General features: G+C 46.8%; 1 protein-coding gene across 1 annotated transcript in view; it reads left to right on the forward strand.

Moving 5' to 3' along the window:
• The first annotated feature begins 832 nt into the window (after window positions 1–832).
• Window positions 833–22,545, forward strand: part of IPO9 (importin 9) — a 38,828-nt gene continuing 17,115 nt past the window's right edge. Inside the window, exons 1-10 of the mRNA XM_027697682.1 lie at window positions 833–993; window positions 10,752–10,813; window positions 11,413–11,499; window positions 12,457–12,658; window positions 13,098–13,186; window positions 13,484–13,570; window positions 15,206–15,325; window positions 19,865–19,965; window positions 20,903–20,961; window positions 21,459–21,610. Coding sequence (XP_027553483.1) covers window positions 843–993; window positions 10,752–10,813; window positions 11,413–11,499; window positions 12,457–12,658; window positions 13,098–13,186; window positions 13,484–13,570; window positions 15,206–15,325; window positions 19,865–19,965; window positions 20,903–20,961; window positions 21,459–21,610 — 1,110 coding nt within the window. The 5' untranslated portion in view covers window positions 833–842. The remainder of the gene's footprint in view (window positions 994–10,751; window positions 10,814–11,412; window positions 11,500–12,456; window positions 12,659–13,097; window positions 13,187–13,483; window positions 13,571–15,205; window positions 15,326–19,864; window positions 19,966–20,902; window positions 20,962–21,458; window positions 21,611–22,545) is intronic.

Here is a 22,545-nt window from a genome sequence, read left to right on the forward strand (position 1 = left end):
TCGTGAGTGCTTGTAGTGGAAAGGAACGACAAAATGTCAGAGGGGCTGCAAAAAATCAGGAAGCTTCATTAGGAGATCACAGACTTGGCGTGGAAGTTGGTGTGTGAGTCCTTGAGCTGCCATATGAGCACATGGCAGTGGGGTTGGGGTGAAGGGGTGGGGAGAAAGGGAAGAGAGAGAAGAGAGGAAGGTGGATTAAAGAGGGAGAGAGAAAAAGAAAGGAAGAGAGAAAAAGAGATCCCCAGTCCTGGTTCTGGCGTGTTGATCCAGCTGTGTCGATCCAACCGATGGGATGTCCCGGGTCCTGGGAGCGCTGCCCTTTCCGTGGGCAGGATTCCCTGATCCAGGGGCAGGTTTCTCACTCTCCCTGCAGACTTCCCACGCTCAGCCCATTCCTTCAGACCTTTCTGGAAACGGGCTGGAGCCTTTGGGGTCTTGGGCGGTCTGGATCCCCCTGTACAGCCCATGCCCCTTCCCGGCCCCATTCCTGCCCCTGTGCCGTGCTATGCTGATCCCCAGGAACTACAAACAAGGATGTTTGTCTCGGGGAAAAAAAAAAATCTCTGCACGGCCCCTTCTCCAGCCACGTCTTGTTCTTTCTCGCAGCTTGTTACCCCCAGCAGCCCTCTGGCTGTTACAACCAACAATCCCCGCCGGTTGTTCCCCGGCCTTCGCTTTCCCTGTCCCTGTCTGGGACCCCCCGACCCTCAGGGACTCCCCCCGCCCCTCACGGCCAGCGCGGTCCTCCGCGCCGCCAGGGGGCGCTCTGCGCCGGGGCCCCCGCGGCCCCTCCTCCCCGCGCGCCCCGCGTTTGGCGCGCGCGGCCCGCGGAGGGGGCGGCGATGGCGGGAGGCGGCGGCGGGCCCGGAGCGGGGCCGGTGGCGCAGGGGCTGAAGGAGGCGCTGGTGGAGACGCTGACGGGGATCCTGTGCCCGGTGCAGGCGGTGCGAGCCGCTGCTGAGGAGCAGGTGAAGGTGCTGGAGGTGACGGAGGGTGAGTGAGGGCCGCGTTGAGGGGGCGGGGGGTCCCCAGGCCGCCGCCGCGGGTCCCGGGGCCGGCGCCTCGTGGCCGCGCCTTGGGCTCGGGCCGAACTTCGGCTTCGGAGCGGGCGGGGGGGTGGTGGTTTCCTGCTGGCTGGAGGTGCGTTCCCGGTGCCTCTCCCTCAATCACGGGATGGTTGGGGCAGGAAGGGACCTCTTGGGGATCACCCTGTGCAACTCCTCTGTCACTTGCTCCAGGTGGGTTTGGTGTGTCTCCAGACACGGAAACTCCGCACCCTCCCTGGGCAGCTGTTCCAGGGCTCTGCCACCTTCCATGGGAAGAAGTTCTGCCTCGTGTCGAGGTGGAACTTCTTGTGGTTTAGTTTAGGGCCATTGCTCCTCGTCCTGTCTCTGGGCAACACCAGAAAGCGTCTGGAACCATCCTCTTGACTCCCACCTTGGAGATACTCGTGTGGATTGATGGGATTCCCGCTCAGTCTTCTCTCCTCCAGTCTAGCCAGGTCCAGCTCCCACGGTCTGTTATCAGAGAGATGCTCCAGACCCCTCACCATCTTTGTGGCATCCACTGGACCCTCTCCAATAGCTCCTTGTCTTTCTCTGGGGCATGTTCTGCAGGTTATCGTCTGTGCATTGTGTGTTTGAGGCTGAGTGTGGTCAGGGTGTAGCCGTGCCCTCATCCAGTGTGAAACTCCAATGACAGGGATCCGTTGACTGCTGTGGGGAGCTGGGGACAGGCAAGACACCAGAGCTGGATGGCAACTGGCCTTTGGCTTCAGAAAGAGCCAGCACCCCAAATTCAAGCAGTGTCTTTAATCATTCCTTTACTCCTCTGGACTTCTTATGGTGGCACTAGCCTAGTTCAGGCACTTGCTGCTTTTCCTGTGTGGAAGCTGAACTTAAAAACCTATCAATGCTAACATTTTGTTTCGCTTCAGCTTGAATTTTATGACCTGTCCCAAATGTCTGGAGTCTGTAGAAATTCCTGGAAGATTTGCAGGTGCTCTGCTGTGAGAGGAGCTGGGAAGTGCAGCTCTGCAGCCCTGGGCCTGAAGTTGTGCTCGTGGCCTGACAGCTCGAGGGGCTGGTTGTTTGTGAACCCTCCTGGAAATTTTGCTTTGCCTTTGTCTGATTGTGCCATTCTGAAGATGTTCTGTGAAGTGTTTTGTGAACTGTTTCTGCTCCTGAACTCCAGCTCAGAAACGTTACCAGAGGCAGTTAGTGGTACAAAGAAGGAAGGTATGAGGGCAAGACGGGGCCAAGAGAGGTGTTATGACTGTGCTGCTCTGGGAATGAATGAAGGCAGATTGTTTGATCAAATGTTTGTTGTTGTGCAGTCCCTCAGTGTGCTTGTACCACACTCACATTGGCTCTTCCTTGAGGCGTTATCAGGAGTTCTGTGTGTTGCCCCTGCAGCTCCTGGAGTTTGAATGAGTGATTTGATGGAGTCTGGAAGCACTGGGAGGTTCATCGACTGTAGAGCCTTGGCCTTCTCAGCCACTGCAGTCAGTGTGCTCCTCAGTGGCAACTCTTCCCCAAACAGTGAACCTTTCCATGATCTGGGTGACAGATTTCCAGAGAAGAACATTTTCTGAGGGCTCTAGGTGATGGATGTCCCTGAGGTCCCTTTGAGAGCCCAGGCATGCAGGAGAGTTGCATTTGGTGGATAATGTCAGGGTAAGAGGGATGCAGTTGTGTACATGGTTATTTTGTCACGGTTTTACAAATATCCTGAAGTCTCCTAATATTTCCCTGTGGTTGCAGTCCCAGAACTCTCAGGGCTGATGCAGGACCTGTCCCTCTGACCTGGAGGAGGCTGCAGAACACCTGCACAGGGCAGTTTGCAGGTGACACCAAACTAGAGGGGAGGTGGTTGATGTCCTGAGGGCAGGGCTGCCTCGAGGAAGCCCCTGGAATTCAGCAAGGACAGGTGGCAGGTTCTGCTCCTGGGACAGGAGAACCCAGGATGCGGGTCAGACACTGCCTGGCTGGGGAGCAGCTTTGTGACAAAGGGCCAGGAAATGCCAGTGGCCTGAGAGCTGGACAGGGGCCAGCAGAGTGCCCTGGAGGCCTCCTGCATCCCGGGCTGTGTGAGCAGGACCAGGGGCAGTGATCAGCCCTCTCCAGTCAGTGTTTGTTAGACCACACTTGCAATACCTGTCCAGTTTTGCTTCCATGCCCCAGGGCAAGACACACAGAACCAAGGGGAGTGGGTTCAGCAAAGGGGCATCGAGTGGGCTGGGGAACTGCAGCACTCACCATAGGAGGGGTTTTCCAGTGTGGAAGCTGAGATGGTTTTGGGGGTGGGTCTGAGAGCAGCTTCTGGTAACTATGATGAGGCTGCCAAGACACTGGGGGGTGGGAGAGGATGAAGGAGAATGAGCCAAATTGGAACAAGAGGTTCCAGCTGGATATAAGGAACTTTTAAGCAGGTTGTCCGTAGAAGCTGTGTTGTTTCCATCCTTGAGGTATCTCCAAGACCTGTGTAGAAAATCTGATCACCTGATCTGATGCTGCAGATGCTGCTTTGATCATGGGGGTTGGACTGGAAACCTCCCGAGGTCTCTTTCAGGGAGTTATTCTGTGCATCTCTGATTTCTCCTCTCTTGTCCTAGTCAAGCAGCATGGGAAGAATAAGCTATATTCTCCTTTCTGTACTGTCTTTGGTATGAGGAAGCTTGCAAAAACCAAGAGGAGGAGCTAAAGGAATCTGCTGTGTGCCAGCACTGTATTATTGAGGTAAAGATATGTAGATCATGTGTGTCACAAGTACTTTAAAAGAACAAAAACTGTCTTATCATTAGACAGCATAAAGAAGATGCTGAAGGAAAACTGAGGGCAGTGAGAAAGAGCACAAGTGTTGGCACTTCTAATGCAAAGCAAATGAAGGTAGGGCAAAAAGGAAATTGAGGAAGAACTTGTTAAAGACATACAAACTTTAAACGCTTTCAAATGTTGCAGAAGCAGAAGTGTTTCAGAGGTGTTCAAAGCCAGCAGGTGACTGAAGGTGCATTCAAGGAGTACAGAAGGACTGCAGAAGAGCCAAATTCCTTGTGCTCGTGTTGACTTTACTTGCAGCATTGAGGGGACCTCTGAAGGAGACGCATTGGAGGATCCACATTGAAGCTGGAGTAGGAGCAGTTTCACTTACCAGTTTGTTTAAACAGCAAGTGCTACAGGATGGATCTCCCAGAGTTTGGAGGGACTGAAACATCCAATTGCTGTGCTATGAGTTGGGCTGTAAAACTTACCACTTAGGTCACTTGGGGACCAGCTAAGTGTGAGTTGTTAAACTGGGGACAGCTTTAAGTCAGGACTGTAAGGTGAGGAGCAGTGGGGTGGATGCTGGGGCTGTACAGGTGAGTGGGTGTGCCTTTTGCACTGCCTGTGATGGTTAAAATTCCATCAGCAGTTGGAATGAGGAGAGCCGGGTACATGAGATTGTTGTGGCAGAAGAACTGTTTGAAGGAATCCTGGAACTCCCAAAAAGCTTTTGGAAAATTCACTTACTTAAACTTTTGGAAGAAACTAAACTGCTGAGCACAGGGACACAGTCAAGAGTCCCAGGTGAAGCTGGACTGCTCAGCACATCTGTAAATGATGTGGAACACAGTGAATAGTGGTGTGACAAAATTGCTGATAGTGCTGCTCAGGCTGGCCAGAGTGAGAATCGGTGGCACAAATTACAGGATGATTTCAGGAAGGGTGTGTTGAGGGAGGTGTGGGTCAGTGTTGGTCAGCAGAGTAGTGTTGGGGGAAGGGGAAACAGCCCAGACAATGCTGTGAAAAGTTATGGGTGGTCCTGACTATTGTCCCTGGGAGAAGAAATCCCATTGTCTGTGTGGAGAGTTCCCCGAAAATACCCATTCAGTGCTCTGCCGTGCTCCGAAAGCCAAATGGACCATTAAGGAGGGAACAGAGAACAAAGCCCGACATAAATTCCTCATGCCAGTGCTGCATGAATTACTGGCCTGCTGCTCTCGGGAGGGATCAAGCAGGGCAGCAAAAATAAGCACAGAGACGCTCACAGAAATGTGGAAAAGCTTCTGTTCTCAGAAGGAGCAAATCCATTGACTCTTCTGCCTGGGAAAGGGTTAGCAGAGATGGAGGCCCTGAAATAATAAGCTACAGAGAAGATGAGCGAGGAAGGATTGTTTGTGACTTCTCACAAAGCTGAGATCACGAATCATAGAATATCCTGGGCTGTCAGGGAAAATGAATCTGAAACAAGCAGAAGGAATTAGGCTGTTGTCCCCAGCGTGCAAACTATGGAACTCATTGCTGTTGGATGTCAGAGGTAGAAATGGTTTAAAAATGTTTTAACATTCCTGAAGGAAAAAATTCATCAAGAACCATTAAACACGGTGGTCAGACATAACGTCCACTTCAAGAGGTTCCTAATGCCAAAATTTCCTTGGGGGCTGATGGGGCAGCCTTGCTCTGCCCCCACCTCTTTTCCTAAGCTGCTTGCAGGTTGGGTTGTGTAATGAGGTTAAGCCAATGCAGCAGTTGGCTCTCCTGTGTGGTGTGTCCTGCCCCATGTAGCTCCTTCTCTTTTCCAGGCAGGTCTTAGCCAGGTCAGGGTGGTTCAGGTGTTTTGAGGATGCAGTCAAGCTCCCTGAAGCAGGTTGATAGTGGATCTGACCAGTGCTTGTACAAGAGATGGGTGGCAATGCACAGTCAGAGCCTCTGGAACAGGCTGCACTATGCAAGGGAAGTATCCTGTCAGACTCCAAACAGATGTTCTGGAGGAATATTGGATTTCACCTCTGGATTAAGGACATGGTAGCAGTTTCTTCTTGCAATGTCACCCTTTGGCAACTGCCAGACATGCCCTCAGCAAAACTCAGTCTCTCACCTGCTTCTGCATCTTCTGTCTGCTGAAATAACAGGCACCACTTGGCAGCTTGGGGATGGGAGAAGCATTACTGTGGGTCTCTGGAAAGGTGAAAGTTCACTTGGTGACCTTTGTTGTCTGTAGATTTTAATGGAACATAAATAAAAGCAATCCCTGAGACTGTGCAGGGGGGAGGCAGAGAAATGAGAGCTCCAGGCTGTGGAGTGGTGCTGCTGTGCTCAACTTGGCTTGACTGTGGCATCAGCTTGTTCCTGGTGAAGTGAGGTTGGTGTTTCTGTTCCTTTATCTGGTCCATCCAGGTAGCACCATGTGCCTCCCCTCATGGTGTACATGTGTGCACTACTACCAGTGTTGTATGGCTTGAGGATAATTACCTAATGTGGAGAAATGATCTCTTCCTCTAGATCTTACTACAGTGGAGAACGTCCAAGTCACCTCCAGGAATGTGAGAGCAGGGGCAGTGGCACTCTGAAGGAGGTGCTTGTCCAGCAGCAGGGATTCTTCTTCACAGTATCACAGAATATTCTGAGTCAGAGGGGACCCACAAGTATCATGGAGTCCAACTGTGAAGTGAATGGCTTCCACCCCATGGAGAGGAACAGTGTCTGTAACATATTCCTCTAAATTATGTAGATAAGGAGGTTTAATGTCAGCTTCTCAGGCAGTTGGGAAACACTGCTTCCCGCTTGCCTGGTTAGATAACAGGTTTGATGATTTATGGTGACAGTATTAAGTCTCTGAGCTATTGGCTCTTGTGCTCTGGAAACGTGGTGGTGAGAGATGAATGGCTCCAGGCTGGAGAATTGCCTTTCTGTTGCCTGCCTACATTATGTGCTTCTGTTTGCCCTTTTTGCAGGTAGAAAAGGCAGCTGAAGGCTGCCTTCAGCGTGGCTTGTGTTGTGACAACTTGTGCATGAAAAAGCACCTTCAGCTCAGTCCTTTGCAAAGTCGTTTGTTGTCAAGAGCTGAGATGTGCAGGTGGTTGTGAGGATGGTGCCAACCCTGGCAGATTGAATCCGGGGTCAGTCTGGGCACACTGACCCTCCTCACTCATGTCCGTCTTGTTTGAGACTAGTCCTGTATGGGACACAACCAAGGCTTTGATTTGAATGTGATCTCAGATTGGAAGATTGGCTTTATGGGCCTTGTAAATGTTCTTTCAGTATCTCCTCTTCCAGAGCAGGTGGCTCAGCATGTTTAGTTTGATGCTTAAAAACTCATTAATTCTCTGATGGTATTTTCATGATGCAGTTTGCTGTCTGTTTTTACCAGGAGAAGAGCTACAGGTACCATGATACCACAAAACTTGTAGCATCACTTGTGCTTCACTGTTCCAGCATGTTTTTGCCTGTGTTGGGCTCCTTCCCAACAGAACTGCTTTAATACATCTTCAAGAGGGATTTCAGTATTGCAGTGGGTGCTCTCTGAATACGTGGTTTTATGCCATAAAACCAAATCTTGTGTGAAAGGAGGAATTCTGGAGAATGTGCAGGCATGACCACAGCATGTGGTTGTATGGTGCTCTCTTGGTTGTACCTTGAATTGTAGTAGAGTGGGTGATGGGCAGAAAGGAGTGGATGGATCAGTTGAGCTGAATTTTTAAAAGGAGTAAACTTTTAACATTGCACTGATTTTTAACAGGGAAACTGAAACAAGAAATGGCCACAGTGCAACACATGATATCTGCCTGTCAGGATGAAAGGTTGTTCACAGCAGGAAACGCTGCTGTTTGCACTGTGAAATGCTGCAGACACGTTGAGAAGTTGTGAAGGGGTTTCAAGGGAGATACCTAAAGCCAGCAGGACTGCTGGGGAAGTCCGACCTCAATCTTTCTGTCCTTTGCTGAGAAATGAGGAAAATACAGTTGCAGTTTTTAGAGATGTGCTGACAAAAAGAGTGCTTTTGGAGCAGTTCTTGAGTGTCATGATGGAGGCTGAAGAAGTTCCTCAAAGCAGCACGTTTGCAGCGTGTCAGAAGTCTGGCCAAGCATTAGATTCTTGCTTGGTGTTTCCTCCTCGTGTGTCTGCAGACTGCCCAAGCAGGGAGGGCCCTGCTCTGCCCTGATCCGACCTCGTGACTGACCCTGCTTTGAGCAGGAGATTGGACTGGGAGACCTCCCGAGGCTCCTTTCAACCCAAGTTGCTTTAGGATGATGTTGTTGCAAGCCAGTCCTGTGGAAAACATCTGTGCCCATGTGGCTGAAGGCTGTGATGGGCAAGGGTGGGCACATGTTGGGTAAAGGGAACTCGATTTCTGATGCTGTTGTGGCGGTGAGATCTGGCTTTTGCAGACCAAGTTTTGTTTTAGTTTGAAGTGTTGGTGGCCACAAGGCCACCTGGATTCACCTGGACTGGCTGCAGCACCTGCCACAGCCCCTCCCTCCACCACTGCCTGTCTGCAGAGACAACTGAAGGGACCTGTAGCAGGTCCTGAACCAGCTCTCTGTGGACATCCTGAGCTGGACTTGATGAGTGCTGACCCAGTTCAACAGGGCAGGAAATTGCAGTGATTCAGTGATTGTTCCTTCCTGCTTGTTTAATACAAAATTTTGGGTTGATCTGGCTTGGTTTCTCCAAAAGGTTGGGGTTAAGAGGTTACATAAATTGGTTACATGATAGATAGAGCTTGGTTGTGAAGCAGCAGAGTTTCATTTTACTAATACTGAGGTTAATGAGAGGAGAAACAGAGCTGAGAGGAAATGTGTTTGCCAAGTGTTCTCTATGCCAGGCCCTTCATTAAAAGCTTCTCATCTTTGGGGTTTACAGATTTTATCTTGAGGAGAAGACTTGATGTTTCTGATATCTCAAATCTACAAAACAGAGTGGAGGAAGTGCTTATCAAGGTGCATTTGAACTGAAGCTACTCATGATAAAGATAGAAAGTTCCCAGCCTTCTGAGAAAAAAACCAATAATAAACCAATTCTTTGAGAAAAGAGGAGCCAGTGAGCTGTAGAAGGATCAGTGTAATTTCGGTCCCTGGAAGGATTCTTGGAGCTGCTCATTAAACAGCTTGCCAGTGTTTATAACATAATAGGATAAATAGTTGCTACCCAACTAATACTGTTTTATATGATCTGTTCTCAATAAATCCATCTAATTTTGGTTTGGTGGGAAAGCTGACTCCTTGCTGGGTACGAATGATCCAAGTTCAGTAGGATTCCTGATGGGAATTTGCCACAATGGTAATTTATCAGTTAAGAAGGTACAGTTTTGTAATATTTTTAAGCAGCACATTGGGCTGAAAACCTGTGTGTAGAGGGGTTTTCAGTGACTTATTGTCAGTCACAAGGGGCTTTTACAACAGAGCCTTTGGTCATGCAGCAGTGAGTACATGTCTGGAGTCCCACTGCAATCTGCTTGGGGAGCAGTAAGGAGATGTTGGAAAGCTGCAGAAACTAAATACTGTAAGTCAGGTGCAGAGCACAAATCAAATGCATATGTGCAAACAAATTAAAGACTGTGAAATAGAATAGTAAATTGTAGCTGTGTGAAGCTGTTGCAGTTACTCTGGCTTCCTTTACACCCATTTATACCCTTCATACCCTTCCATTTATACCCTTTATACCCTTCCATTTATACCCTTCATACCCTTCCATTTACCCTTTAAAGATGGGGCTGAAATGCAATGCCACACTCAAGTGTGGGAATCACAGACAGCACACAGAATAATTACTGCTCCAGTTAAGAGAGGTATTATGTTAAGTACATCTCGGGATGAGGCTCCCTGCTTTTGCAGCTGAGATAAGAAGGTTATTTTCCTCTTTTTTAAATGCGTGATCTGTGAAGAAAGGGTGAAGGAACTGGGCATGTTCAGTGTGAGCTTGGGAAAGTGAGAGGCAATTATCTCCTAAGGCAGAAAAGCCTCTTAGCAGTGAGGTGGGTATTAGGAGGCACTGGGATGTGAAGCACTCAGAAGTTGCAGAACTCCTTTTGAGCAGAGTTTTCAGTCCATTTTGGTCAGGGATGCTGTCAGCACGTTCAGCCTGTCCGCAGGTTGTGCCGGCGGGACCTCAGGGCTCACCTTCTGCTGCACAGTTTCTAAGAACTGAAACGCCACAAATGCGATTCTTAAGCAGACTAGTGAAATTAAATGAGGTATTTAGGACAGTTATCAGCTGCCTGGAACTTAAAATTGCAATTTTAAGCAAATGCATTGAGGCACGTGGATTTACCATACCAGAGCAGCTGCTCTTCCTGGCTTTTATTTCCTGTGCTCAGTTATTGACAGGATTGTTACAAGCGTTGGAATTTTGCCTTTGTCACAGAGCTTGCTTGGCAATTGCAAGAAGCTCTTGCTTTTCCTGGACAAATTCCTTGCTGGAGTAGGTCCCACAGCCCATAGGATTGTCCAGGCACTCCTGGTGTCACTGTGCTGGGACAAGTTTGCTTGGGAAGGCATTTGGTGTGTCCTGGGCTGTCCAGGATTGGGTTGGGACAGCTGGAGTGATGTCTCCAGATCACTCTCTGGATGAACCCAGGTTGTCCAAAAGGGTCTGCTGCTTGCCAGCCTGCTGTCTTACTCCATCCTGGATCTTTTCCATGCATCCCTCGTGTAGGAACTTGAGTAATGATTTTGCATCATACATAAGATTTTTCTCTATATATATATTTTTAAAGTTTTAAATAATTTGCTGTTATTAGCCTGCATTGCAAAATTTTTTGCCCATGAGAGAAGGAAATAAGATGCCGAGACAATAAATGAAGTTTTTGTGGAGAGCACAGGGGAGAATTAATGCTCATAATTCATTTGAGTAGCTGTGCTTTGGAATTGTCTTCTCCTTCCCACATATGAGTCATTCAATTGGTATGATGTCTTTCTCTAAAAATCTTGATGACTTTTGCTGTGTGGGAATAAAAGTTATGATACCAACATGTGGGGTTTTTTTTCCTTGCAGAGTTTGGTGTTCATTTAGCAGAACTGACTGTGGATCCCCAGGGAGCTCTGGCCATCCGGCAGGTGAGTTTACTGGGAACTGCAGAAAGAATTTTGATGGTAATTTCCTTGGGTTTTAAAATATTCCTTCATGTTTCCAGGTGAAAAATTGGCTTCCTATTACTGTTTCTCCATTTTCTTTTAAATTTTTCAAGAATCTTTCTCCTTCAGCGTTACTCAGGTGTTACACTCTTACGTTTTTTGAAAATAGTGCTTTTTTAACCTAATAAACCTGGTGCTGAGACAATACTGGGAGTGGACACAGCTTAGGAGGGGGGTGGTAGACATCAGCAAGCAAAGCTGTGGCTTTTCTTTGCAGAAGCTTTTTCTGGAGGTGATTTCCTCCTTGAAAAAGATGTTTTGGTTCTGTATTTCTTTACTCACCATGTGACCCATATCTCGAGCTGCTGCCTTAGGTCAGTGCTGTGCAGGCCATTGCTGCCCAGTGGATGCCCAGCAGTAGTTTTTTTGGTCCATTTCACGGATTTTTTGCATTTTTGGTAAGCCCTGATGCCCCTCTAAAAGCAGCGTGGTGGGACAAGAGGCTGAGCAAACAGGTCAGGGGTGATCCTTGCCCTGGTTGCAAGATTTGTTCCTGATTTGTGACCTCTCTTCTGATCCAGCTGGCATCTGTCATTCTGAAACAGTATGTGGAAACTCACTGGTGTTCCCAGTCTGAAAAGTTTAGACCTCCAGAGACCACAGAAAGGGTAAGACTTGGTTTCGTGTTATCCTTTGAGGCACGTTATCCATAAAGAATATTAATTTTGTAGGCGGTTTAAAAAGTGCCAGTGCCTTTGTGTATTTTGAGGATTAATGGCTTCAGTTAAGGGGTTTTGACGTTTTCCACTTCAAAACCCTGTTTTCAGTTGCTTAAAACAACACTGGGCTTGAGAAGCTTGGGCTGATTCCTGTAGGGAAAGTTCAGCCATAATGCTTCTGCTGCTCCCAGAGCAAGACTAGAAGAAAAGTTGCTTTCTAAGTTTCACAAATACTGATTCTGGCAATCCTTTTTTGGAGATTTGCTAAATCTTTTGTTTTTCAGCTTGAGACTTAAAGGCTATTTTCCCATGACAAATTCTAGTTTAAAGCTCTTCTGGGTTTCATTAAAAAGCTGTTCAGCAGGAGTATTTAACAGCTAAAATGGCCAGAGATTCCAGCCCCTTCCACTCTGGCTGTTAACTGGAGCATCTTTCACATCTAGGATATGATTCATCCCATTCAGAGATAATTGCTTGGTTATGTCCCAGAAGTGGCTTTTATTTTTTCCTGTCCCTTCAGGGTTGGGTGACTGTTCTTGTTTACTGAAATCTTCCAAAGTAAGCAAACACAGTCCCTGACACTGGAGCTGGGATTTATCTCAGCTGCCTCTGGATGTCTTCCATGCAGATATGTACATTCTCTGTAGTTGCAGCTGTGAGCTGCTTGCTCTGTGCTTGTCTGATGCTCTGTGTGAGGAGGTGCTACGTTAAAACACACCATGCACTTTTCCATAAAAAAATTATGGGATGTAGTGTGCAGGGGGGGTTTTGTCTCCTGGATGTTCATTTTGTAAAATCAGTGTTGAATCGATATCAGGATACGGTCACAGGTATAATTTTTTTTTTGTTGCTGAATTGTTTCACGACTGTGGGTCTGTTTTTTCTAAATGCTGTTGTTCTCTACAGGCAAAAGTTGCTATCAGGGAACTGCTCCCCAACGGGCTGAGGGAATCCATCAGCAAGGTGCGCTCGAGCGTGGCTTACGCCGTGTCTGCCATCGCCCACTGGGACTGGCCCGAAGCCTGGCCCGAGCTCTTCAACCTCCTCATGGAGATGCTGGTCAGCGGTGACCTGAACGCAGTGCATGGAGCCATGAGGGTGCTCACAGGTATGTGGGTGCCAGGGCTGGGCAAGGCTGATGCAGGAGGCAGTTTAGGCTGTTCCCTGAGCCAGTGTTCTGTCACATTTCACTCTGAATTGAAGAGTTGGAATTTGCTTCTTCTCTTCTCCTGGGCCTGATGCCTGTGGCTCACTGTGGAATCATGTGCTCAGCAGGTGCCATGAGAGCTGAGGAAGGAGGTTCTGTGCTGCAGGTTATAGTTCAGCAAGGACTTTGATTGCAACACCCTGTTTCCCAGATACCTGCAGTTTTTAGTGTGGTATTTTTCTGCTTGCCTTGGAGGATTGTCTTGGGCAGGCCAGATGACCCTGGTCTAGTCAAGTACAAATCAACATGTTTCCAGTACACTTTCCCAATGATTCTGTTGTTGCTGTTGCTTACAAATTGGATTTCTTATAAGAACTTCCTTTTGTTTTCCATTTTTTAGAGTTTACCCGGGAAGTGACAGACATACAGATGCCTCTTGTTGCTCCAGTTATTCTTCCAGAGATGTACAAAATTTTCACAATGGCAGAGGTATGGTCTTTATAGTGAGGTTGGTACTGGATGGAATTAGTGGGAATGTTTCTTGGAGCAGAGAAAGTCCAGATTCAATGGTTAAGCTGTACTGTAGTATGAGTTAGACTTAAAGAATTTTCTTGATGATGTGATAGTTGATGGCAACTAATGTTCCAACAGAAATGTTGGAGCTAGTGATAAAATACGAGAATCAAACTAAAGCAAAAAATAAATAGAATTAAATGAGATTTAAAGGAAATATCATGTGTAAAAAGAATCATGTGTTCCTGATGTTTTATTTAAACTTTTCTCCAGGTGTATGGGATTCGCACCAGGTCTCGTGCAGTGGAGATTTTTACCACGTGTGCCCACATGATATGTAACATGGAGGAACTGGAAAAGGCAAGAGTTTAACTTGACATACAAGATACTTTGAATTCAAACTGAGTGAGGTTCTAAATAATTGTTAATATGGAAATGAAAGGTTGGAAAATTATGCACTGTGTCAGCTGGAATTCTGGGGAAGAGGGTGTAATTTAATACATGTAAAGTGGCTGATACCCTGCTTTATATGCATGCCTTGATACTGGGACTTGGGTTCCATAATTAAGTTTAATTTTTGACTTACCAGCAGACATGCTTGTAACAGCTCAGAGAAAAGGGAGTCAGCATGGGGAGGAGATAGTGTATCATCCCTTTGTTTGGAAATCCCTGGCTTAGCTTCCAGTCTGAACCTTGTATCCTGATGATCTACCAGGCCTTGGCCACCTGGGTTATGCTGGGCAGTTTCCTGGCCCTTGGACAAGGCTTTGGTTCCCCATGTCTTCAGGAGGCATCTTGTCCTTGTGTTCCTGAAGGAGTGGGGGAAGCCAAACCCAACCCAGGTTTGGAAGAACAGCTGTTAAGAAACAAACACTCTGCAGTTGAGCAGCTTTGTCCAGGAGTCTCCTGTCTGGCTCTAACTGAGCACTCCTGCATTTCATATGGCCTTTGACCAGTGGGTTCTCCAGCACTCCCAGACAATAAATGCTACTTTCTAACTTTTTGGGGGGGTGAGGATAGGGAAGGGTGACTCTCAGTCCAGTCATCTCTGAGTGGCTCTGTGTGCTGTTCCCCCCCGTTTGCACAGGGAACAATCCAGTGCAGACTTTTGGGAAGTTCTGATGATTACACCATATCTGTACTGCACTGATATATTGTGCAGCTGCTACCAGTATCCAAAAGATAGTAGTAGCTCCCCACTGTCTTATTCTGCAGGAGGGCAGAAAGTGTCCTTTGCATTGGATACAAAACTTTTTCTATTGAAATTTGACTTAAAAAAAAAGGAGGAATCTATTTATTATTTAAATATGCAACTTTGCTCTCCTGGCTATTGAGTTATGGAGAAAAATCTCAATAAAATTATTTTGGTCCAGTTTTACTTGCTCTACTAAGAACTACTTATGGAATGCTTTGACATCTGGAAAAATACTTGCTGCATTTTCCTAGGAAGAGTCATCCTGTTAATCTTCAGGCCAGCTGTTGATACTCAGCTCACAAAGAGCTTGTTTGGTGTGGGGGAGGGTGGCTCTGGAGGGACATAAATGCCAGCCCAGGGTGCAGGGTAATTGTGTGTGTGATGGAGTCACCCCAGTTTGTTTTGTAGCCCGAGGACGTCTGGGTGGTGCAGGGCAGGATTCAGCTCATCAAATAAAATACCTCCTTAGAAGGATGAGCACTGCTCCTGAGACTCTCCAGACTGGATTGTCTGGATCTCTCTTTAGGCTCAGAATGATGAGTTAAATGTAGGTGTGTTTTTTGGGGCAGCCTGTGCTGTGGGGTTTTGAAGGGTGGGATTGAGATGAGCTTAGTTCCCAGCACGAGGAGAGAGCCCAAGTGATGTCTGAATCAACTTTGTCATGTGCTTTTGCAATACTCTGGAGTTGCCATGAGTCCCTCTTCCATTTTGTAGCAGGAAAGTGCAATTTCTGTTGCTTCTGGTCAGACATGGGAGTTCTGTGTCTGGTATTAACCTGTGCTTGCTTTGTTTGTCACCAGGGTGCAGCCAAAGTCCTGATTTTTCCTGTGGTGCAGCAGTTCACAGAAGCCTTTGTTCAGGCCCTGCAGATGCCTGATGGACCAACATCAGACAGCGGGTTTAAGATGGAAGTCTTAAAGGTGAGTCACTTGAGACTGCTAAAGTGAAGAAAGAATTGAATACCTGCACTCAGTCACATGTGCTGGAAAACAGAAACTCGAGAGCATGGCACATCTCCTGCTGTTGCTCATGGCATGAGCAGTGAAATTATTTGGCTCCCAGCACCATTGAAATAAATTGTTCTGCCTGCACTGAAAATACCTATGATGAGATCTGTGGGGATCTGTCCATACAATGATCTATAGGGATCCAATCCATGGGACCATCTGTCCTTGTCATTCACTGATCTATGCCATGGATGTGTCTTGAGCACCATACTCAGTAGTTAAATATCAGTCTTTTCTAAAGGTGCTGCAGAATTCTGCTGCAGTGAAGTTTTAAAAGCATATTATGTGCAGGTGCTTTTCTAGAACTCGCCTGCTCTTTAGTCTCTGAGAAAGAGAGATGGGGAAAGTCTTTGTATTCTCCTGGTTTCCTGGAGAAATAAGGTTGGATTGGAGAGCTCTGTGTGCATGGGGATGAGGACCAGTGAAGGCATGAAGACCCCTTTAACAGCTGGGAAAGCACTGGAGTTGTAGGATGTGCTGCCTGCAACATGGCAGAACAAAGAAGAGCCAAAAGCACAAGTTGCAGGATCAAATCCATATCTTTCGTTTCCCTGCCCCTGTGCTGGGGTGAGCAAGACTCAGATCAGTGAACAGGTGTCTGAGGATGGACACTGAAGCCCCTTCAGCCACCTTCCCTGAAGAAAACAATAAGGAAGTTATTGAAGACAAGCATCAAAAGCTTTTCATAATGACCAGCTTTGTGCTGAAGTAACGAAAATAAATGCTGGGAGGGTGCCCTCGTGTTACACAAACCAGCAGCTACTGAGCTCTGTGACATAGAACTTGTCTCAGTCCTGTTTGAGGCAGGACCTGGTCAGGGCATCCTGTGGCTTCTCACTGAGGGGCTGCAGGTACCATACTCTGAGAACAGCTGGAGCTGTTCTTGCTGTGCAGCACCAATGGAAGGGAGATTGGGGCAGGATGTTGACAGGTTTTATTGAGAGTGTCTCTTGTGGGGTTTTTTTCCCTTTCTATTGGCTGTGCCCTGGGATTCCTGGGACAGTGATATACAGGAACACCAACATGAGGGGAACACTCTGCAGGGTGTCATCTCAGTTCAAAGACTGCAGCTCAAGAATGTCTGAATCTCTGACTCCAGATACATTTGGGTGGTTAACAAGAAGAAGTAGTTTTCAGCCTCCACAGAAAGTACTTGTAACTGCTGGTGTCACTCTAACCAGAGGCCAGTTCTGTTCTTGGTACATCCATCCATTCTGCAGCGTTTTTGTTATTTACGTAACACTGGCTTTGAGGCTGCTTGTACTGGTGTGTCAGCACTGATCTCACCAGCAGGCTCTTGAACAATGTGACAGGCTGGGAAAGTGCCTGAGGAAATGTCACCATGTTCTTACTCTGTTCCTTAACTGTGTGAGGGCCTCTGCTTTTGGCCTCTGCAGGGGAGGTACAACACAAGAGGATTTGGGTCTGAATACACTGCTGTATGTCAGGTGGCATCCATGGCAGCAGAGAATCAGTGTGGATTTAAACAGTGAATTCAGGAGATCTGCTGCTGGCAAGTGGTTTGTAGGAGGCTCTTTGTGAAGAGATGAGTGTTCTAGCTGTTGACTTAAGGCAATTCATGGTTTTGTCACAGGATTTCTAAGCTGATGATACCAATTTTCTAAGGGAAAAGGGATTCAGGTGAAAGACCCATAAATTGCCTTCACTTCCAGAGAAGTGGATTTTATAGTGATTGTAATGCAGAAGTAAGAAACCTCAGGGGATTAGTTAAGCCAGCTCTACAGATGAGACCCCCTTGAAAAGCTGATGCAGTGGAGGAGGGAATTGAGAAATTTTTATAGCACATTTTCAACCAGATGCAAACTCAATCCTATCTTTTTTTCCCTAATGAAGTGCTATGCAGCAAATGACAGGAAGATTTTTTTTTTTTGCCTTCCCTGTCTCTTGAGAGCTTTGTACTCCAAAGTTCGTGGAGTTCCTGATGCAAATCAGAGGCAGCCCTGACCTAAACTGTTGTGCTGTCCATGTCAGAATGTTCTGCAGGACAGTGTTGAAGGCTTAGGGAGTCCCACTCTGCAGTGTGCAGGTCAAGCTGATCCACTGGGACAGTTATGGACAGTTACCCTGGTTGGGAGAGTGAGTAGATTGGATCACAAACCACTGATGGTTAATGTGTCCCCAGTTGCTCCCAGTACAGTTACAAGTTTACAAGCAGTTAGCAGCAGGAAAGTCAGGGCCTTTAATCCTTGGAGGAGATGGGAGGTTTGGCCACAACAAGAATATCAACTGTGGGGATTAGAAGGAAATGCCCACGGTGTAATTTATTGTTGTGTTGTTTGATAGTTCAGCATGAATTAACTCGGTGTCTCTGAGGATGAATGAGCTGCAACTGTGCAATTCTTGAATCCTAATTCCAGTGTTGAACATGCCACTATTGATTGTTTTGAGAGGAACAGAGTGATTAAACATGACAGGTGAGAAATTTAAGGCAAATTTCACAACAGTGGAATAAGATAGGATGTACTTAGTGTGCAGTAATATATCAGGAACACCAATTAACCAACAGTCTGAAGGATCTTACAGTCTTGCTGTTGTGCTTCTTTGCTTGTGCTTAGAAGCTGTTCAACACCTGTGGGTCAGAGAAGTTATGCTTACATTTTTCCTGCAGTTGGAAGAAATAATTACAAAAAATAATTAGTCATGCCCTCTTTGTTCTTGGAAGGAAGATGAACTGGTAGCCATGTCACCTGTCCCTGCTTCAGTCTGACTGACAGTTCACTTTATTATGCTCTCTGGTGTGTGTATTAAGGTTTTTATCCAGAGATTTGGGGATTCCTTTTCTGTTTAAAGACACAGGTAGGAAGCAAAGCAGGGTTCAGGAGCTGTGGGGTGAGCAGGGGTTCAGGGGCTGTCATTTGCTCTCCCAGTGGTGCTTTTGGGGTGTCTGTGTGTGACTCAGGTGTGGATGCAGTGCCTGGCCTGGCCATTAAACATCTGCTTGAGGAGCAGCGTGCCTTTGCTCTGAAGAGACAAGGATATTAAATCTTGGAGGATTTAATAGGTGGTGGAGCAATATGTGGGGATTGGCAGAGGAGGAGGAGGAGATGTGTGTAGCAGTTCTTTGAGTTCAGATAAGCAGTGGGAATTGGCAGAATGAGAGGCCAGGGGTTGAAATACATCTGACAGGAGAGTGCTCTGTTTTTTAATGACTTGCTCTGCAGGGCTGTGGCAACCTTGCAAATGTAGCCTTCTATTGTTACAACTGCAGAGCCATTGAATTGAAAAACTCTCTTAGCACTCCAGCAGTGCTTCCTGCAAGATTGGCTGGGCATAGAGCTTAGAAACATTTACATAGGGTTCATAAGCAGTGGCATATGGAACAAGCCTGTTTAGATGCTCTGGTGGCCCTAAGGAAGGGTGTTGAGTTTGCAGCAGTCCTGCAGATCAGGTTGACATCCTCTGTCAGCATCTGCATAAATTTTTTCCCCAGGGGCTTCAGCAGACCTTTATTGTAATGCTTCCTCCCAGCACCTGCCAGACTCATTCCCAAACTCACGTACCTGGGTTATCTCTGCTGCTGGGTCATCTCTAATACTGATACTAAATGGCTGTTGTTTTTCTGGAAGGTGAATTCATATCTTTTTAATTTCTCTTAATGTATCCAGTGCTGCAAACAAACAAACAAACTGCACAAAGTGCTTTGTATTGGGTAAGCAGAAACTAAGTGACACCCGTGTGTCTTGGAGCAGCCACGGGTCAGGCAGTTTGTCAGGGGCTGATCCATGTCCAGTTTAGTGTAGCTGGAGCTGTGCCCCCGTAGGAGGAGATGGTGGAGTGAGAGCTCTCAGTCTCCTGGAGGATCCCAAAAGGGTTTTGGCAAGTGTCACTGGAAGGGCTCCCCTAAGTCAGGGTGATCAGCTTCTTGAAAGTCCAGGCACAATCCCCTGTGGAGCTGCTAAACTGCTCCCAGAGCAGCCCCTGTGCTGGGTGGGCACAGCCGCTGGTGTCTGCAGCCAGAGGGGAAGAGAATTGATCTGGGTGAGTGTTTGCTCCTGCAGCTGCTCCCTGGGTGTGCAACCCGATGTGTTGCTTACATGAGTGTGGGAAATAGGAAGTGCTCTGGTTTTGCATGACATTGGAGTTCATTTTCTGGGACAAGACAGCTTCCAGGTGGGAATTGTATCCAGACAATGCTGTGCAGTGATGTGCTTTGGATTGGAGTCGTTGCCTTATCACTGGATTATGGCCTTGTCTTCACTGCAGTGGTGCATCTTGTGTCATCCCTTTGCTTCCCTGCAAAAGAGGAGACACAAAGAGTGTTGGTCAGTGTTCGTGCAAGAGAAGGGATTGTGTGGTCAGGAGTGAGAGGAGGAGACCTTGGTGGCAGGAAGACTTTGGATGATCTCAGTTGTTAGTGAAACAGCAGCCTGTGATTTGAGTATTGATGGTTTTCCCAGTTTTGCTTCTGACTGATGTTCTTTTTGGTTCCAGGCTGTGACAGCACTCGTGAAAAACTATCCCAAGCACATGATTTCGTCAATGCAGCAGATCCTGCCCATTGTCTGGAACACCCTTACGGAAAGTGCCGCTTTATATCCTTGGGAGTGAAGGGGCTTAACTGGAGTCCGACAAGACAAACTCAGTCTCATACACAGTAACGACCTGAATGCTGTTGAGGAGCACGATGCATGGAGTGGTCTGCCCTGCCAGACAGAACAGGATATTTCTGTTACTTCAGGAGGCCCCATTGTTTCATTTAGGTTAAAAGGGGGATTGGAACTAGATGGTCTTTAAGGTCCCTTCCAACACAAACCATTCATTGAATCTATGAAAGTACAAGGAACTGTTTGTTGGCTTTTTGATAGTGTGTTTTTCCCTCTCTTGTCCTAACTCCCACTGCAGTCCTGCTGCCACGTGAGCTGACAAAATAGGCTTTTTTTGCAAAAGGGGAGAGTCTCATTCTTCCTTCCCTTGTGTTTGCTGTCACACTTGTTGGACTTTCAGTTCACCATCCGCAAACCAACCTCCTTCCTCTCTATGCCCAGGTTAGTCCTCTGCCATTTCCCAGGGCTTGAGGCTTGTGGAGAGGCCTGATAGGGAGCAGAGCCAACCTAAGGTAGGATGTGGGAGCGTGGGGTGGCTCCTCACCCTTGGGCAGCAGTGCAGTGTTGAATTGGCTCACGTCCTCTGGAAGGAGTGAGTCTGAGGGGTTCTGTTCTCACGAAGTTTTAACATAAATGAAGTTTTGGGTTACCTTGGTGGGTTTGGTCTAAGTTAATCAAATGATGTGAAGGATGTAAGGTGATGTGTGAGTGGTCTGTGAAAGTGGTCTTTGAACTTGGGCAGTGCACAAAGTGAGGGGCTCCTGGGGCTTGTCTTCTCTGTGAAACACAGGATTCTCCATAAAATCAAAGGGGTTTTTTTAAGGAAGAAACCTTCCCTAGTTATCAGGAATTTTAAGATAGGAACAGAATAATTCCAAAATAGATGAGGTTCTTTAGAAACTTGCATTTACTTAACTCCATCCACTTATGTGCGAACAGAAGTAAATTACACAGAAGAGGTGGAGGACCCTGTGGATTCTGATGGTAAGAGCTTGCACTGGACTTTTGCCTTCTCTTTTGAAGAGAAATGGAGTTACCTAAATATTGCTGTCGAAAGAGTGACTGAAACACTGTGGGAGATTGTGCTTAAAGGTGCATTTATGGTGTTAGTACAGTGCCCATCACTTCTTTGCAAGTTTCTTGTGATTGTCATCAAGAAAGCTGCACAAGTTAAGTTTTCTAATGGCTCTAAGGGCTGAGTTCTGCAACGATTTCGAGGTGAAAGTAATGGGACAAAAGGAAACCAAACAAGTTTAAGGTTGAGCTTGATCATTTTTAATGAGGGGGGTGTGGTGGGAAGAGGGCAGAAAGTGATGAGGTCAGAAATCCTCCTGGGGCTGCTGCTGCACTTGATAGTCAGGGAGAACGAATAAACAACTGGTCAGACAAGGTAACAGTTTGTAATTATTTTGACATCCATTTGTACCTTTCTGTATGTTGTCATATTCAGTCATGTTGGTTTTTTTCCTCCCTTTGTTCAGGTGAAGTGCTGGGCTTTGAAAATCTGGTGTTCAGCATATTTGAATTTGTTCATGCGTTGTTGGAAAACAACAAATTTAAGAGCACGGTGAAGAAGGCTTTGCCAGAGCTGATCTATTACATCCTTCTTTACATGCAGATCACAGAGGAGCAGGTGAGCATGTTTGTTGTGTAGGAAGCAAAAAAAATGAGAGATTTAAACCGGCAAGTGTCCTGGGAAGAGTTTCAGTGCATGGAAACTGCTGTAGTCTAATAGGCTGTTCTGTCACTTTACTTTGGCAAATCGGGGCAATAACATCTAAAGGTTTCAAAATGGTATAAGATAGACAGTAAATCACAGATTACAGAAGGGTTTGGGTCAGAAGGGACCTTAAAGACCATCTCATTCCAACCCCCTGCCATGGACCAGGACACCTCCCACTAGCCCAGGTTGCTCCAAACTGTCCCGCCTGGCCTTGGATACTTTCAATGATGGAACATTCACAGGTTCTCTGGGCAACTTATCCAGTGTCTCAGCATCCTCTTAGTAGTGAATTTCTTCTGTATATTCAATCTAAACCTACCATCTGTCAGTTTAAAACTGTTCCCCCTTGTCCTGGGGCTCTGGTAAAAAGGCTTCATCTTTAAGGCAACCTGGAACCTTCTCCAGGCTGAACGACCCCAGCTCTCTCAGGCTTTCCTCCTTCATTCCTCCATGAAGTACTATGATGATGTGGAAATGAAAGGGATAAAGAGGTTTCTCTGAGAGCGAAAATATTGTGCTAGTAGGGTGAAATAATTTGTACTGAAATTCTGCATGGCTCCTGGCCTCCCAAGCCTGACAGCCATCATCTTTTAGTTTAGGTAGACATGCATAAAAACAGGCACTCTGTTAAAAAATTCATCTGTGTCTTCCATTCCTCATCTATAAATAAAGCTGTGTAGCACTGATTCCAGGTCAGTCATTAGTTCTGCCAAACTCTGATCTCAAATGAGGAGCAGAAGAGCAAAATGAGCTCAGAACAAAGAGAATTTCTTCTTTTCAAAGGTTTTCTCCAATGGAATAGAATAAAAATCAATTGAGGATGAAGACTTCTTATGGCAGAGAAA

This window comes from Neopelma chrysocephalum, unplaced genomic scaffold (assembly GCF_003984885.1).
Source record: "Neopelma chrysocephalum unplaced genomic scaffold, ASM398488v2 Primary Assembly neopelma1_122, whole genome shotgun sequence".
Taxonomy (NCBI): Eukaryota; Metazoa; Chordata; class Aves; order Passeriformes; family Pipridae; genus Neopelma; species Neopelma chrysocephalum.